This window comes from Nilaparvata lugens, chromosome X, assembly GCF_014356525.2.
Source record: "Nilaparvata lugens isolate BPH chromosome X, ASM1435652v1, whole genome shotgun sequence".
NCBI lineage: Eukaryota > Metazoa > Arthropoda > Insecta > Hemiptera > Delphacidae > Nilaparvata > Nilaparvata lugens.
The window spans coordinates 18453764-18471686 of record NC_052518.1 but is presented as its reverse complement, the minus strand read 5'-3'; the positions used below and the strand labels follow the sequence as shown (position 1 = coordinate 18471686).

General features: G+C 31.8%; 2 protein-coding genes across 2 annotated transcripts in view; one reads left to right on the top strand and one right to left on the bottom strand.

The window, feature by feature from the left end:
- The window catches only part of LOC111045176, a 28031-nt gene extending 18546 nt beyond the window's left edge, over window positions 1–9485 (bottom strand). The window contains exon 1 of the mRNA XM_022330501.2: window positions 9316–9485. Within this exon, the coding sequence (XP_022186193.1) occupies window positions 9316–9370 (55 nt within the window). The 5' untranslated portion in view covers window positions 9371–9485. The remainder of the gene's footprint in view (window positions 1–9315) is intronic.
- Window positions 1–17923, top strand: part of LOC111045175 (rabankyrin-5) — a 116314-nt gene that overhangs the window by 38524 nt on the left and 59867 nt on the right. The window contains exons 7-8 of the mRNA XM_039442575.1: window positions 15651–15816; window positions 17431–17626. Of these exons, the coding sequence (XP_039298509.1) occupies window positions 15651–15816; window positions 17431–17626 (362 nt within the window). The remainder of the gene's footprint in view (window positions 1–15650; window positions 15817–17430; window positions 17627–17923) is intronic.

The following is a 17923-nucleotide window of genomic DNA, read 5'->3' as shown; positions in this document are numbered from 1 at the left end:
CTCAGTTGTTGAGCGGATGCATGAGTATAAGTGTCGAACCCGGTTTTCGTATACTTTGCTCGATCTACTATAGTGACATTCACTTCAAACTGTCAGTATCCGTTATAGGAAGATTTATCAATGCGTCTCATTCAACCAATGCTGCCAGCCTGGTATCCGATCTTGTTCATTTTCAAGCCTTGAACGTGTAAAACCAAGGTTAATGCTTTACGAATGTAAACTGTACTACGAACCGCTGGAGAGAAAGTAGTTGAACTGGGTTTCTTGAATCTGGAAGGCCTCTCTCGTATACAATATCATAAAACGGGGCTAGTGATGAAATCTCTCCATCAGCCTGAGCTATGCTAAGACTCTTCTCAATGACGTCAAGGTCACAAGCATAAGTGACCCGCATCTCTTATCACCAATAGTAAACATCGACTCGCAAATCATGTTCCGTCATTCACATTTTGCTTGTCAAACTTACTAATTGTAACACTTTTGATAAACTCAGCATCATAGTAATTATGACGTTCTCTCTTTATGCATACCAACCGACACATCGCAAGCATGTTTCGTTTATGAAATTGACAGATCTTTTGAGTAATTATGACTCTAATACTATCATGGCGTTTTCTGTAAGTAAACCAACCGTCACCTCACGAAACATGTTTCGTTTATAAAATATTTTGGAAAATATTTATAGAATATTTTGGATTGATGACTTTCCCATTACTGCTCAATAATTATTAATTATTATTTAGGTGAATTTACCAAAATTATCTCAACTATATTCTAATTAAGTATTTCAATGGGGCTACTTGAATGGTTAATTATAGAAAATCACTAGTTCCTTATTGTATTTTATATCAAACACGACTAGTTTCGGCGATAACTCCATAATCAAATATTTTCGCTAGGGTGGTACTAGTGATTTTCTATAATTTAACTCAACTATGTTTTATTTCAAGAACTAGGGATGATGACAGATGTTGAGAATACTCTGTATTAGGACGAATAGTGAATCTACTATAATTATTATCTCAACTATGATATACTTATGAATTTTCAAGAGCTTTGAAATGATATCAAATGTTGAGAATACGAAGATTGAAAAACCATTAGTAAGCTGTAGATCCAGGTAAATAAACTATTATCTCAATTATGATATTTTTTCAAGAATTTGAAAATGATGTTAGATGTTGAGGATGTTAGGAAGCTTGAAAGGTCATTAGTAAACTGCACCTTCTCAAGCATCATCTCATCGTGAAGATTGCAGGTTACTATTTAGGGTGACAAACTTTCTAATTACGAAGCAAATGATTATTGATTACTGAAGTTTAATTACTAGAAGATAATTTATTACTATGATTTCACTCTCTTAAAGTTAATCTCAGTCAACAGTAGCATCTTGCAAAACATACATCACTTCCATATCCATTTATTTTAGTAATTCATGCAATCACAGATCTTATAATTATGATTGGGAGAGGACATCAGCCCTGGCTCAAAGGCTCTTTTCTCAAATCATTACTAGTAACCTTGTTATTATTAGCTGGGGTGTACAATTTTCTTACCTACATAATCAAGCATCAACTCATATATGTTAACTAAATATGGAAACTTGAGGATAATTTTCATATTTTTCTTTTGAAGCTCCAATTATCGTTTGATGTGAGTTATACATTTGATTTGATCGTAAAATCAACACTTGGCAATCGACGCAACGCTTATACCTCAGTGATGAGGTTACAATTTCCATTTAGGGTGGCAAATTATCTAATCAGACATTCGGCACAAATCATATTAATTTTCATTATTATAATAATTGATGCCCAAACTAATAATTGGGTAATATATTCACTTAATAATACCAAGTCAAGTAATATCGAATGTTCATACTAGATACTAGCAGGTAACCCGTGCTCCGCAAGGGTCCAATTAAAAACTTGACGTAATGAAATCTTGAAGAATTGAAAATTGGCCTATAACCGTCCTCGGTAAATGAAGAATCTATATGCAAAATTTCAAGTTGATCAGTTGAGTCAGACTTGATACGTCATTCGTGAATTTCCTATCCCGTACGTGTATTAGTCAGTTCTTTCCTTTTTCTTAATATAGATCATGTGACTTTCTTTCGGTATTCATGTTGAGAAGGTGACTGCGGAGAGGCTTGCTCCACTATCGGTATGAGCTACAAAGTCAATGGTTCGGAATCCACCTTGATCTTCAGTTGCATTCATCTCCCTTCCTATTACCCGCACAAAAGCCCCTCTGACCCATGTTCGTATCATCACTCAAAAAAAAATATATAAATCCTTTAGATTTTCCACTACATACTAACTATGGTCATAATTGAAATCTATCCTATCATTTTACAATAAAACTTCTTTCAAGGAACGTCTTATCGTGGTAGTTGTCAAATTTTAAGTAACTTAAATGTGAATATAACATTAATTTCAAAAAATGTATGCAATATGAGATGATGTTGTTATCGAATAACGTTATGACACTGTAAATAAATTATTATCGTGAAATTTTTATATTATTCAGTTATTTTAGTCCCATGACTAATAAAATTTCTATTTTAGTCACTTGGATTGAAAGCTTATAATTATGATAAATAATTTATTGGCACAGTATATATAAGAGAGGTTACACATTTTCATTTTCATTTCATTTTCACAATTTCTTCATTTTCATTTCATTATCTATATTCCAACTGAATATACTCTTTCTCAAAGGTACAACAAGCTTTTCAACTTACATTTTTCACAAATTATACAACCTATAGACCTACTTTCCCAATCTATATTACATCATACTTTGGCCAAAAAATTAATTTAATACTTAGGTAATTTTTGTATTTCAAGACCCATTAATTTCAAAGGAATTTGGTATTTTCACATGTTTATAAATAGCATAAGGAGCAAAATTTATCAGTGAGTAAATAAAATTAGTGACAAATCAAGACGTAATCATGACTAAAAAAATTAAATTTATATATTTTTTTTAGAAACAAATTGTAAGTTCTATTTTATCGAACCTGTTAGTTATCAAACAGCAAAATTTGTTTCAAATGATGATGTATAGCGGCTATTGTCATGATGTGTGGGTCAGTAGGTGTGAGTGGGCTTAGACAAAACACCGCTTTCCATTTATCAATATATTTGTATTATCTAAGGAGAATTGAAGTTTCTTCCATTCTACATGTTAGCTTTCATTCTCAATGGTATTATCCAATAAACAGTAGTCATATTATGGTTGTCATAGGCATTTATTATAGTTTTCTAGAATTGTATTGTTTGGCGTTTCCATTTTTTACGTGAAGCCTAGTTACAGCGCTAAGTCTAGCCATATTTAGCCAAGCCAAGTATAGCATTAGCACTGACGCCTTTTATTGGCCTTGACAGACAACATAACAAAAGGATATTACATAAAGCTCAGAATAATTCTTTAGAATGCACAGAATAAGCCAATAGGCCGCACATCAATCAAAAAAATATAGTCAGGTTTGCTAGCCAATGTATGGCAGTCACGTATATGCATTACGTAGCTATCGCGTTTTTGTCTTTTGATTCATCAAACAAACAATCGACAGTTAATTAATTGAATATCTTACTCCTATTCTATCAGTCATCCACAATCAGATCTTCGTAACAATTATACAATCACTAAATGTTCTCAAAACAGAATTCCAATGGCTCACTGTTCACCAATTCCATAAATCCAGAAGTGAATTAAATGTTTCAAATTCCCACCATCATATTATATTTGAAATTCAGCTTGAGGATTTGTGAATTAATAACAATGGATATCTGATTCTCATTGACTAATCAATATGCATAGGAAGTAACGACTTTTTTAATATGATATGCTGAGAACTGCTTGAAGGCTTCATAATGATATTAATAAGTTTCCTTGGCATTGCAAAAAATTTAGTACGAAAGAATTGAAGCATTTGTTAATATGATTTGTTGAGATTGAAGAATTCATAATGTATGATTATTGAAAATGAAAATGAAATCATGAGCTAGTGACTTGGAGTTGATAATATTTGGAGAGCCGACTCCCCAATAATGGAAAAGGCAAAGACAAAGAAGATGATGGAATACTTATGAAAGAGTATTAATTTGTGAACCGATATGGGTGATGAAAGACATTTTATTTCGAGAAGCCTTCAATTGAATTGAAAATAATTTAAATAGAAGTGAGAGTTTAGCACAATAGGTGGCGGTAGGCTATAGATATGTGGAGGAGAGGTTACTCATACAGTATTTGAGTAAGCATCTCTAGGTGCAATTTTTTTGAAGAAGAATATCGTCGATTCGTTAATTGATATTGTCAACAATACATGGAAGCTTCCGACTTTGAATTTCCCAAGGATTCCCTTAAATTAGCATAGGTCTATAAAATAGTTATCTTCAATGATACTCTTTGACTCTGAGTGTATCCAATTTAAATTGTAAGTAACTGTTGAATCCTTTATTACTTTACCCAAAATACTAACCGTTATGATTCGATTAATACCTTCCGCAAATTCAATTGGCATTTTCTTATTCCCCCCAAAAAATCCAATCAGTAGAGGATTACGTCAGAGCCTGGTCAATAGATTCTCAGGCCGATCCGTCAATTAAATGCTTCCTGGAACTGGAGTGAGTTGCTTTTGTGGATTTAATCAATTATTTTTATCGGTTCTCTGACCACGAATACTGTGATTAATTATACGGATGTCTTATCACTTGAAATAATGATGCGAGCGCAAACACATGGCTCTGCATTAAAATATTCGAAATTTCCTCTATGTATAAACACTTTATGTGTGAATGAGGATTCACAATAAGGCATTCATAAGCATCGGAATTTCTTTTTAAAACTGCGCGAATCATCAATCCCTTGATTTTGTTGTGCTATTTTGTCAAACTAAACTAAACTATTCAATCTTAGTTCAATCAACTACATATCTATTTCTGGTGGTTGGATTTCAGAAGAGCAGTACCGACTTGAATTGTGTTGTGAATTTTTCACGATTTTGCGTGCCTCTATATGAAATGACAGATGACAAAGTTATTGATTTTGACTTTGACGGTGTTTGGGAAGTTTTCTTAGCATCGATTAAAAGTGCTGGTGTTACCAGTAAATATTTTATATATCTACCATCCAAATCTATTCTGGAATCAATCAATGAACATCTATATTGTATGATAAATTTGAAAATAATTGGCACCTTTTTATCGATAAATAATCTATCTATCAAATTATCATACAAATTTAGAGTGCTCGAAACTAGTTGTGTTTATGTAAAAAATATCATAAAAAAGGGTATAGCTATTTCTATTATATTTCAACAATTCAATTATCCCTATTAAAATACTTTATTAGAAACTATCTATTTTACAGAAGTAAATATTATATTTTCATACTGTTGGCCAAGTTTATGTTTATCAACAGTAAAAATTATCGGGAATTCCATACTGTAGATTTTACAGATTCAGGAAACTTATTAATACAGCATATAGTTCAATTATTTGCTTCATTTCTCATAAACTTCAGAACTTGCAGCGTTGGTAATAATCCGCTGTCATGGTTTTGATTGTGACTGTCTCTCGCGTTAATCATCACCTCATCATCATACAATGAATCACCGCGAATTTCTTCCCACAATCTAGTTCATTTTATCAATTCATCCAATTTTAATGTGAGGAGTCACAAATTTTAGTTCCATTGTGTCTGACATTCATTGCATCATTCTTCAACTCATCTGTATCCGAATTGCAACCTCATCAATAATCACAGCAAATTTGATTTTATCAATGAATTTCATTTCCATGTATTGTTTTTCTATGGTGATTGCAATCTCAGTAGAATCGTTCAATCTCCTCATAGTAGAGTATATCCCTTATCACTACAAATACTTGTGTGGGATAGCATGCTAATTCATGAACAAGTGTAGGCCCAAATGCTGCTTTCCGGCTGGTTATGATAAAAATAACAATAATATGATGAATCACAGCAATGCGTCGAATGCTATTATCATTGGTGTTTGTTATCAATTTCCTATTTTGATGCTGCAAATTCAATTATGGGCACAATTATTGCTGTTCACTATACTTCCGAATTTGTAAATCATGATGGTGTTTGGATTTTATGTAAGACATCTGAGGTTCCTTCATTCTTATCTGAGAATTTCTTTTATATCTTTGCATCTAGGATCCAGTCAGTTGCATATTTGCAGCGTAATTAGTAATGTTTTTAAATTAATCTGTTTCATGGAGTCGTTCCTTACTCAGTTGATTCTATATTCGTTTGTGTAATACACAGTTTATCGTATTCATCACATTTGAAGACATTTTCAACATATGTTCTCATATACAAAAATCTGAATGTGAGTTTTCAATATGTGCAACTTTTATAACAGCAACTTTTGATGTGGCTATAACAACAATAAAATTGGTAGATTTTCAACTGAAAGTATGGAACAAAGTTCTGTTACTAATCATACCATGATTGATGTGATTCGGTTACAAGTATAAGGTTTTTAAAATACGTATGTAATCAATATTTTCAAAATCAGATATTCAAACTGTAAATTGAAAAATCATCGTACTATAGAAAAACATCTTGCAAAAATTAAGATAATAATCAATGATTGAAAATTCCCACTAACTTCTTGCCATGAATTACAATCCTTACAATTACTTGTAATTATCCTAAATTTTACTATCAATTACTCTATTGCCTATCGTTCAAGCATGATGGCTAGGAAATTAATAAATTTTATGACGAATTAAGACGAGAAAAGGAAATTACGCAAATTACCTGCGATTTTTCATGAAGTAGCTTAGCACAATTATTGAAGAAAAATGTTATTTTATAAATTCTCTGGCTAGAACTATACCACCGAAACATTGAGAGTGTACAGTACTAATGAGCAGTAATAAATTCAAGTACAACTTTACAATTTAGCTGTATCATTGTTGGAAGTTCTAAATTAATACATTATTAACTAGTCTCTGCTAAGAGTAAGTCCTCAAACAATGGGTTTGAAAATAATTTTGCAGACCCACTTGGGGTAAATAATACTTTTTTTAGATTTGTTTTTGCTGATGTGTGACGTATGAGTGGATTATGAGTTTAGAGGCTATACAAGTTTGAATTGAAGAAATTTCACTATACGTATTTCTACCATCACAGAAGTCAATAATAAATCAGCTTGAACTGACACAGCTTTTGAATATTTTCAAATCTCGAAGGTAATTAAGTGTAATTAACGAGGTATTTCATGATAAACATGTAATTTATTTTAGTTGGATAGCCAAATAAGTATCGCTGATGGAGTTTATTCAAAAGTTTAGGAAATAATTGATTATATTTTAAAATAATTGAATCTTTAGTGTATTGCTACAATGTAACAATATGTATTAACGTTCGATCAGTTCGATTTACAATGTTTGTTATCATAAAACTATTATAAAAAATTTTGTGAGTGCACCCACAAATTATCCGTATGTATATGAATATATTTATTTTAGCAAAAACTAGATTAAGGATTTGTAAGCTCGGTAATCCACAATTTTAAATACTTGGGAATATAATTTTTTTATGAAAACGTTCACTCTACTATAAATATAACGGCTATTGCTTCAATCATTGTAGTAGGATCCCCTATATATCCCCTTTATCTACTTCATCATGTTTTTTTTAATAAAACATCAGCTTCCGAGGAAGCCACCCTGAATACAGGGTAACATTTACAAATGTTACATTGTAATGTTTTATTTTCTTCCATATAACTTGATTGATTATTTTAAACAAAAATGAACAGTTTATATTAATCAGCTAAACTCTATAGAAGGCAATGACAAGGCCGAGAATCGGCAATGTTGCTCTCCTATCCTTATTTATTAATTCACAATCATCACAAGAACGTCAAAATTTGAGTTCTCCACTGTCATCATAACGTGAACATCACTCTAATTGAATTAATCTCATTTAGGGAAAGGAAATAGAAAAGTGAGCTAGATTAACGAAATCTTTTTTGTGGAGAAGATACAGTATACCGTACCTATTTCCAACGTTTATTTCAATCTTTTGCCGGTATTACTTTTCGACGCGATTCTATGTATTTTTTTCAATTTCTGACTCTGTATTGCATCGTATTACCTAGTTTATTCATTGTAATAAAATTTTCAATCATTTATTTGATTGAATAGTATTTATTTTATTGAATCACAAGTTTTACGATAATAGAATGAATAACAATTGTTCGCCTAAAACTTATATTCCTGAATTTATTCCATTGAATGAATATACAGTAGTATTTTAAGTATTAATCGATACTACGATTCTACTCTCCAGTTTCCATGGTTACACATCTGTAGTTGAACTGTGGATTAACTTTCAAAATAAAAAGGAATGACATGTCTATAGTTGTATTGACACTAATATTGTTCCATTTCTTCATGATGAATAAAAAAAGACAAGAATTTAACCACTTTTTAAATGAAAAGTGAATTGCTTTTATTCAGAATAGAATCAACTAAATGAAATATTTATTCCTGGCTTTAAATTGTGGTTCAATGTTTTTAAAGTTCAAACGATTTAAGTAAAGTTATGATAATAATGTCCTGTTATGCATTGTTGATGTATGCGTACTGCAAATTATTTGACGTTGTCCTTTGGTTTCAAGTTTAATGACAATGAAATATGATTAATTTTATTTATTCAATTGTTTTTATCAAATTGATAAATATTCAATTTTTTAATACCCTAAAACTAATACCATGCAATCCAGATTCACAGAAATTTACAAACATTACAATAAAAATAAATAGATATAATACAATGAGGTCAATAAAATGAAATATGTTCCAGCCAACTTTTAGAAGTTTTTTCGTTACGACTTTTCACATTTCAAATTTTCACAGATTTAAATTTCAAGCTAACTTTTAGAAGTTTTTTCGGTACGACGATTCACGTTTCAAATTTTCACAGAAAAGAATAAAAATTTAATACCTAGGTGAGTAGAATGAAATTATTAAAATATACAATAAACACGAATAAAAATGTATAAGTATTTAAAAATATATATATTATATGTTATAAATGATTAGTATTAATGTATTTTTTATATAAAAATGTGTACAATAGATAATTTACATTCATATAAATTCATAGTTGTCTCTTTAAATTTTTGCCGGCACGACTCTTCGACCACGTTGCTATGGATACCGAGTCTGAGTTTGCACTGCCCGTTGTGATCAGCTAGGGTGTTAGGGCCGTTCCAACTGAAATAACGTTAGGTTAATTGATATAATTGTTTATTTGTTCACTCACCAGCCAACAGGATGAAGTAGGAAGCCACGGCTACTGGCATAAAGGCAACATCCATTTTGCCCTCACAGGCAGACTGTGACTGTAGTAAGCGCACCTCTGTACTGTGACGGTGTGAGAGCAATCTGACACTGACTGACGATTCACTCCTCACTGTGATGTGAGTCAGCGTCTCACTATTCTAGCGGAATTGGCCGGCGTGTCTAAATCCAGCACGAATCCGAGTGGGATGAGTTGTGCTGTTAATAGCGTTTGTTTATGTCAACACAATAATGAGATCACACATCCTTTCTATCTTGAATCGACCTCACATCTTCCAAGAATCTCGTCATCTTATAATTTTTTGATAGCACGTTTCTTGACCAGAATCAGATGTATAGTTCTTGATCAGTTATTCATAGCAATTGAGAAATCTGTTTTTTCATTTTTCATCTTATTTATCTTGGAAATCAATATGCACTACGTAATTTCAAAATATTAGTATTTACAAGTTTATGTTTCTTGAATGGTTCCAAATTTTCTTAACTAACTCAATATTATTCGTTACAAGTGGTAATTGAGTGGAATATTTCTTATCAATTTATTAATTCAAGCCATCTAAATTCAAAATTTTTAGTTCTCATGTTTATTTTGGACTAAAATTCTATAAAAATTGTACACGTGAAATTCTAACCTTATGTTGGACTTTGTCACCTATAAATTTGGAAGAAAAATAGCACAAGGGCCACCTTATTATTTTATCTACCAATGTTATCACATTAGTGTCATTTGCATTGTTAATGAATAAAATTTATTGCAATTAAATATCAAAATTGGAATAAATAAGACTGTTAATGGAATAAGAAAACTGTTGTTTTGGTATTGGAGAGAACAGACAGACAAAATTTCTTTATTTCGAAAATATAAATAACGAAATTGAATATAAACTCATCCATCATATGAAAATATAACTAAATCATCCATCACCACTTATTCCAGTCTTTTTGACTATGATTGGAAATAAATAAAAGACAGAAAAAATAAAAAAGCTATGTATAAGAAACTAATGATAAATACCCATTGTTTCCAAAAATATATTTTTTTAATAAGCCTAATCTCAATTGATTTACCTTATTTGGGATAACATGGAGTTATTGATTTTTTTCAGAACGGTACCCTACTAATTCTTTAGTTGCATATCCAGCTAATTAATTGTTAAACCTATTGTACTTGAAATTTACAATGTAAAATGCACATTTCAGAATTTGATTCAAGATTTGGTTGCTCGGTGTGCATTTTTGTAATAGGTATTGTCTCAGAATTTTACCATTGTTGTTCACGCCATTATCATTAATATTAGTTCATGCATCATTATTGGACTAGAAAGTTTGATAATTTTAAATTTTACAAAATTCGTTTTGCTTTGTGTTGCACTGTACTTCTTACATACTTAACGTTGTACACTTGGGTTTGGCACGCGTTTCCAACAATGCTGTTCATTTTCAGCGCTTTCAGATACGACTGATTAGCTGGAAAATGTTCTAGGCTGAGGCTTTCGGAGATGTTGAGGGAGAATTGAGTAAAGAGGAGACACGTTTGTGAGAAACGTCTCTAGAAATATAATTTATAATGTTGAAATGTTACCGCACTCAAATCGCTGAGAATCAACATAAATTGTTCGAAACTGTCAGCATTGAAATTCTTTATTAGGCGGAGTTAGGACTTTCAAGTCCTCTCTACCACTCAACCTTGAAGCATTCGTACCTTTCGAGCATTCGTACTGTCTAGCAGGAAGTAGTATAATTCCATCTAATGTAGGACAGCAGTACATTATTATAATTTTAAATTATCAAACTTTCTAGTCCAATAATAGTAAACTAAGGCCCGGTTGCACAACAGCCGGTTAAATTTTAACCGTGATTAATTTCACGAGAACCAATCAGAGAAGGCGTTTTTGAAATGAATGTGGAACATCACAAAATTTTGAGATTATTTTTTTTAAGGTTTTGAGATTATTATTCAAATTTGAAATGTTTTCCAGTTCTAATAATATTCCTGATTGAACTTTTTTATAATGCAGTCTACAAATTAATCCCTTGGGAATCCGTCTAGTATCAATTATAGAGCTCAGTCATCAATAAAATTGTATTTCAACTAAAAATTCTGTGAAGATGAATGATATTTAATTTTTCCAAATTTTAGGCTTACTCCAATTTATAGTAGAGCTGATTAGTTGTCGTTTTAATGAAAACATGTGTATTTGTGTGTGCTACATTATTATGTAGTGAGCACATATTAACTCATGGCAACTGATCTCATGGAAACATCTTGATTCCAATAATAAATAGAAAAATCTTTTTGTCAATTATTTCAAAAATAATTGGACTTCTATAATGTGATTATTCTGTATACAAAAACTTTTGAGAATTTCTCGACTAATTACGATCTGCGATAACTGTTAACAGTGTACTATCAACATCCATTTTAATGATGAAAACGACTTATCTGTACACTAAACTCAACCTACTTTGGTAATTGATCTGGTGCTAATTAGTACATTAAGTGATTCGTGTGAATGTTTTTTGTGTAAAAAGAAAATCTTTTGTTTCTATTCACAAGTCAGGCAAATATTGCTATCTTTTCCGTGGTCCTGAGAAAACCGTTTATTTAGAAACTGAGAATTTACTCTCAGTGGCGTCCAGACACTTTTTCATTTCAATTTTTTTACATAAACATTTTTCGCTTCCTTTCATCAACCAATTCTCAATTTCCGAATGACCATTTTATTCAAATTTTAGTTTGACTGGTTTCCCTGTAAGGAAACCATAAGATTTCCTCTCCTTTTTGGTTCCTCCTGACAGCATTCTTTAATCCGTTAATGAAGTGTCTTTATTAGTGAAATGAGGTCCATGTAACAATAGCAATGTCGGAAAATCAGGTTCTCATACAAGACTTCTTTTATTGATACCTGAACTTCACATAGTTGAATTTTTAGAATCTTATAATGCTATTCATGTGTATTTGTGAACATCTATGAAAGTGAAATACCTAATTCAGCTCTATTCATATCTCGATGACTACTGATGTACTGGTATCATACAATTATTATCATGACAGCTATGCGGACGCTACTCATTTGCAATCAGATCAGAGAAAAATAATATACAACATAGAAGATGATTGGAATTTACAATCTATATGCTTATTTTTTTCAATCAACCTAATATATTCAATCAATAATAATATTAATTGGAACAGGAAACACAAGACATAGATAGTTAATAATAATAATCGTATGGCTTTTATTGGTGGGGTATCCCTGACAGAAGTTCCACCTCGGCTGAATAGATTATTTAAGCCGTCAATGGGCCTTACGACTGTCATACTTCAGCTTAGAATGTATTGATGCTGTAATTATCAGTCAGATCATTCAAACGAACTTCAATCTTCACTTAGCTTTTGTCTGTCAGTGTGAAGCTATGTTGTTTGAATCATAAATTGCTATTGCGAGAAATTTATTGGCATTTAGATAGTAAAAATGATTATTCTCAAATTATAAGACAACAAATATTCATCGAGGGTTATTATAATGAGTTACCTGTATAGTTTTTATTATCGTCAATTTGGTTCGTTGTATATCATAGTATAGATGGTATAAGTACGCTATTCTAACAATATTTAGTTGCCATATGTTTAGCTTTTATTCTCGTCAATTTGTTTCAATACTAATATTATTGTTATTCTTTGAACAGCACGATAAGCCTTCTTGAAAATTGCAATTAATGCTCAAATTCGTGCTGTGTCTACGAAGGTGGAACTAGAAGGTGGATGTTCCTCTCTCCCAGCTGTGGAGTCTGTTTTAGATATTGCCCTCCAATACTCGAACCGAAATGCACTGACTAGTGGCCTACTGGCCTACACTTACGATCGGCCCATTCATCAAACACATTCACCTTCACACATTCTCAGTGCAGTGACATCACTATTTTTAACATAATTTGCCCAATTAGGAAAACTATCACTGATAATGAGAAGAAGCAACACATTGATAACACAACTGTTCACTCTGAAATGACATAGATTTGCCTCAATGCCGATTTAGATTGATTTATTAAATTCAAGTCTACACACATTATCTGCTCATTTTGCTCTGAAGGGCTACTACAATAATAATATTATATATAGAAATTAATAAGAATTGTAAAGTACTCTTTTATAAAGGTACTAGTATAAAGACTAGTTTTATAAAATATAAAATTAGGGTACTTGATAACTTTCCATTTCTACATTATCTGCTTTAGTATATACATATATTATTCTAGTGTAGATAATGACGGCTTCATAGAGCCATCCCTGTGAATAAGAATGATGTAATGACATTTAATTTGTGTTGCTAATGTATACAATCATGACAAAAACATCAAGTGTTTTTCGTCAACATGTGTTTTTGTCGTTGCATGCTCAGACATCTCCACTAAAATTCCACTAGTAATCTCCTTACTAACATTTAAGAGTGGTATCAGTTGTGATAAATGTTAACAGAATTGGATTACGATATTTAAAACAACCACTTGAGTCACTTGTGACAACTGACTTATGGGCTCTGATAATGTTGACCATTCACTTATTTATAAAACGGCTGTAGCGAGCTCTTTGTTTATAATCACAGTCTCATAATGAGTTTTCATGTCAAGATTCATTGAATTTATGTTTCGATAGGATTGTTTTGCCAGAAATATCTGCATCAACAACTTCTCAAACTCAACCCGCTTAACATGCAAACATGGTGTGTAACCAAATCAAATAGATTTTTATCCACAAAATCATAATACACATTTATAAAATCCATTTAAATATTTAACAGTGAAAACAGTTGAACAATTAACCGTGTCCTACAATAATGATTTGACTATTCGATTATCTATCGTCGAGTGCTTTCAAATTATGTTTGTGGTAGGAATTTCGATAAATGTAATTTAAGCCAATATTCTTTGACGATGCGTCAATAGTCGTTCGCAAGTTCCCAACTTCTGAAACGTCGGCTACCAGGCTAAAAACAGTATGGAGGTTAAGTCAGAGGCCCTGAAATTGATCAAGTGCGACCCGAAAACTCTTACACCAGACCTGAGCCAGTCAGGTCACTCAATATTTATGTTACTTACTTTAATGATTTTTAATATGTATTTGTAATTAATAACTAAAGGCGGATTTCCACATATCAGTATCAGTGTTAGTATACGGTATAGTGAAAATATTTATTTATTTATTCAATGATACACAGAGAACAATTCATTAAAATTATTATTCCCATGATGGATAGTCATGATTATACTAGTAATATTCTTCTAACGTGACTAGTTATACTCGCCGGCCCAAGTGGGAATATCCCCATTAGAACTCATGGGAAGAATATTTACACTATAACGGATACTTAAACTGATACTGATATGTGGTGATCCGCCTTTATGGGGTTTCCCATAATATGTTATTGTTTACTGTGATTATATAAGTAAATAAAACTTATAAACAAAGCAGTATTATTTAGTCCCTTGGTAGATAAATGCCTTTTATCTATACTTTACAATATTAAAAGTGATGTGGGCGAAATTGAGGTAATAAGAGCCCACTTACTCCACAATTATTAGTTTCATAAAAAATATACTTTTCCTACAGATACCTTGAAAAGTGACCATTTCTGCACTGATTGCAGGCCGCAAAGAATCACTTTTCCACACTAGTGCGCAAAGTGAGTACTTTGCGTACTCCAGATTTGCAGCATGACAACGCAAAATAGTTAGAAGGTTATATGGAGCACAAGTGCAGGAAAATCAAAATTAAGTTGGTAACACTGACTGTGCTATAGTGAGGCCCACGTTATAATGGCAGTGGAGAACAGCGTTGCCTATTTATTATGTGCCTTGATTATAGTCATTTCAATGATTACATAAGATAAACCCCCTTCAAGCAGTCACATAAATTTTCAATTGAATTACTAATCATTATAATTCAATTATTATTATTCAATTTTTAATAAATTAAGGTTTTTATTAATAATAAAATTACACAGAAAAACATTTGATGGATTTCAGGTAATTTTACCCATAATTACTTTTCATACTCAATGGTAACTGTAGGAAAAATTTAATGTGAAATACGTGCGCAAAGTTCATTTGCTGCACTCAAGAAACCATCATTCCGCACTCGCCTACGGCTCGTGCGTAAACGTTTCTTTCGGTGCAGCAAACTGTCACTTTGCGCACTAGTTGCACAAATAACTATTACAATTCTGTTCTGTTCTTTACAGTACTGTTCTGTTATTTCAATCGAAAAAACATTATTTTTTTGTATGTGTGTTGCAGCTGCCGACAATCTTGAATGCGCTTGATAACAGAGGTGACCTAGCACTTGATATGGCCCTAAAAGAGCAACAGACCAGCATTGCTCGCACGCTCATTGAAAATGGAGCTGATCCTGATGCCAAAGACCCCAAAGGCTGGACTATCACCCACAGAGCTGTTGAACGAGGTCATTTTTTCCTTTTTGTTTTAGTTTTTAAATGTTTGTACTACAAGTTTTTCTAATTTTCTTTCAATTTTAGTACAAATTTTTTATACATAGTGAGGTCTACGTTATAAATTCAGTGGAGTTGATAGGACTAAAGTGTTGGATACTTTCTTATTTCCTCCGCTATATTAGATAGCATGATTCAAGTCTTATGATAATCAAGTAATATATAATATTGTTAATTTCTGTTAATAATGATCAATTATATTATATTCGTAAAGAAAATATATTTTCCATGATTTTATAATAATTATTGAGATTAAGTATACAGTCAAAAAACAATTTGGCAACAGTGCGGAGCTAGAAAAGGATAGAGCTCTCTGCTTTGTCCAATGAAAGATAAGGATAGATAACCAATGTTAATCAAGTGCTGACTTGAAACGTTAATCTCACTATAGGTACATAAATTTTTGTGAAGCATAGGGCATCCAAAAATTAACTACATTTTTATGAGAATCCTTTATTGATGAGGTGGCCTCTTCTATGCATGAGATTCATCTCAAACTGTAATATTTAGCTTTGCCTAATAATTAACTTATTAAATGAATTAATTATTATTAATTCTCACTTACTAACTCCCATAACCTACGCAAATGCCCAGGACTTGTCTGGGCATCATCCTCAGCAAATTACACGAGTGAATTTTATTAGAGATTTTCTTGTATGAGTTTCACAAGTTTTCTCAATTTTTCCTTGAAAATGTCAAGTTAAATTATTATTAGCGTATGGCGTATATAGGCGCACACCTATTCAAAGAAATATCTGGTCATGAGATTGTTGTCAGGTTGATACAATACTGTAAATACATTCAAATGTCAAGTAGCCTATATTGAAATATTTACTTCTTATTAGATTGGTGTTTCCTGACTCTAATATCAGCTTTCAATTTTGTCTGTGTACATATTTCATGTTTTTATTGTAAAATATTCGAAGAATATAGAATGGTTTCATAATCCATATCTAGACTTACCATCAAAGTACTAGTTGCAAAAGTAGTTGAAATTAGATTTTTTTTTAAATGCTATTTGTCTTGTACTGTACTCCTTTTATTCGTGCCACCTAATTTATGCTCGTTACCTTAAAACATACCCACATTATACAAAATTAATGGATGCAAATCCTATGCGAAGGAATAAGACATAGATAGGAAAACCCCTAGAGATGTAGCTGTACTAAGATCACGACACGACAAATATTATAATTTCTTATTCCTCCTTGAGTAATTATTTCTACCTCACTTTCACCAATAGGACGCATAAAGTATACGTGTTGAAAAATCCAAGAAATTCTTTTACGACTTCATTAAAGTGTATTGATAAAGTATAGGCTTTTTTAAGTAATTAGGTATGAAGTAAAATATAGGCCAATTGAACATGTGGATAATATTCGTTATGGTACCAGTATTTGTAGATATGCATTCTCATCCAAGTCCCTAATATTGGAATATGGTGCATCAATTGCTATAGGTGATTTTTAAAAAGATGTAAAGTATTGAAACATGTGAGTAATTAATAGGTCTAATTATTAGTCATTAAATAAACATTTAATTAATTAAATCATGTGTATAATTTGTAGGTGATGCATTTTCGGCCAAGTTCCTGATAGAGAACGGTGCATCGGTTGCTATAACAACGCCTGAGCGCGGTCATTCCTTGCTGCATCTGATAGCTTCCTCTAGTCACCATTCTGATGCCGAGTCGGCCATGGCTGAAATAGCTAAGCGACTGCTTGACTCTAACTTCGATCCCAATCTGCAGGACAAAGAGGGCGTGTAAGTCATGAATATTACTGTTTGTGTCGTTTGGTAAGATTATTATTGTATTTGTAGGCCTAACTAGGCTTATGTTCGAACTTATATCTGGGCAGTTCTCATAGTGAGTAGGTTTGTGATTCTATGTCTTTAAATTTTTCAAATAAGTGCAATATTTCTCAATTAATTGTTTTCTTTGGTACATCCATTTATTCTATTTCTCACGTCAACCTTCAACATTCAAAATTTTCAAATAATTAATCCTGGACTGGAAAAAGTGGCGAAGCAGTGATGTATGATTTTATAACCGAATAATAC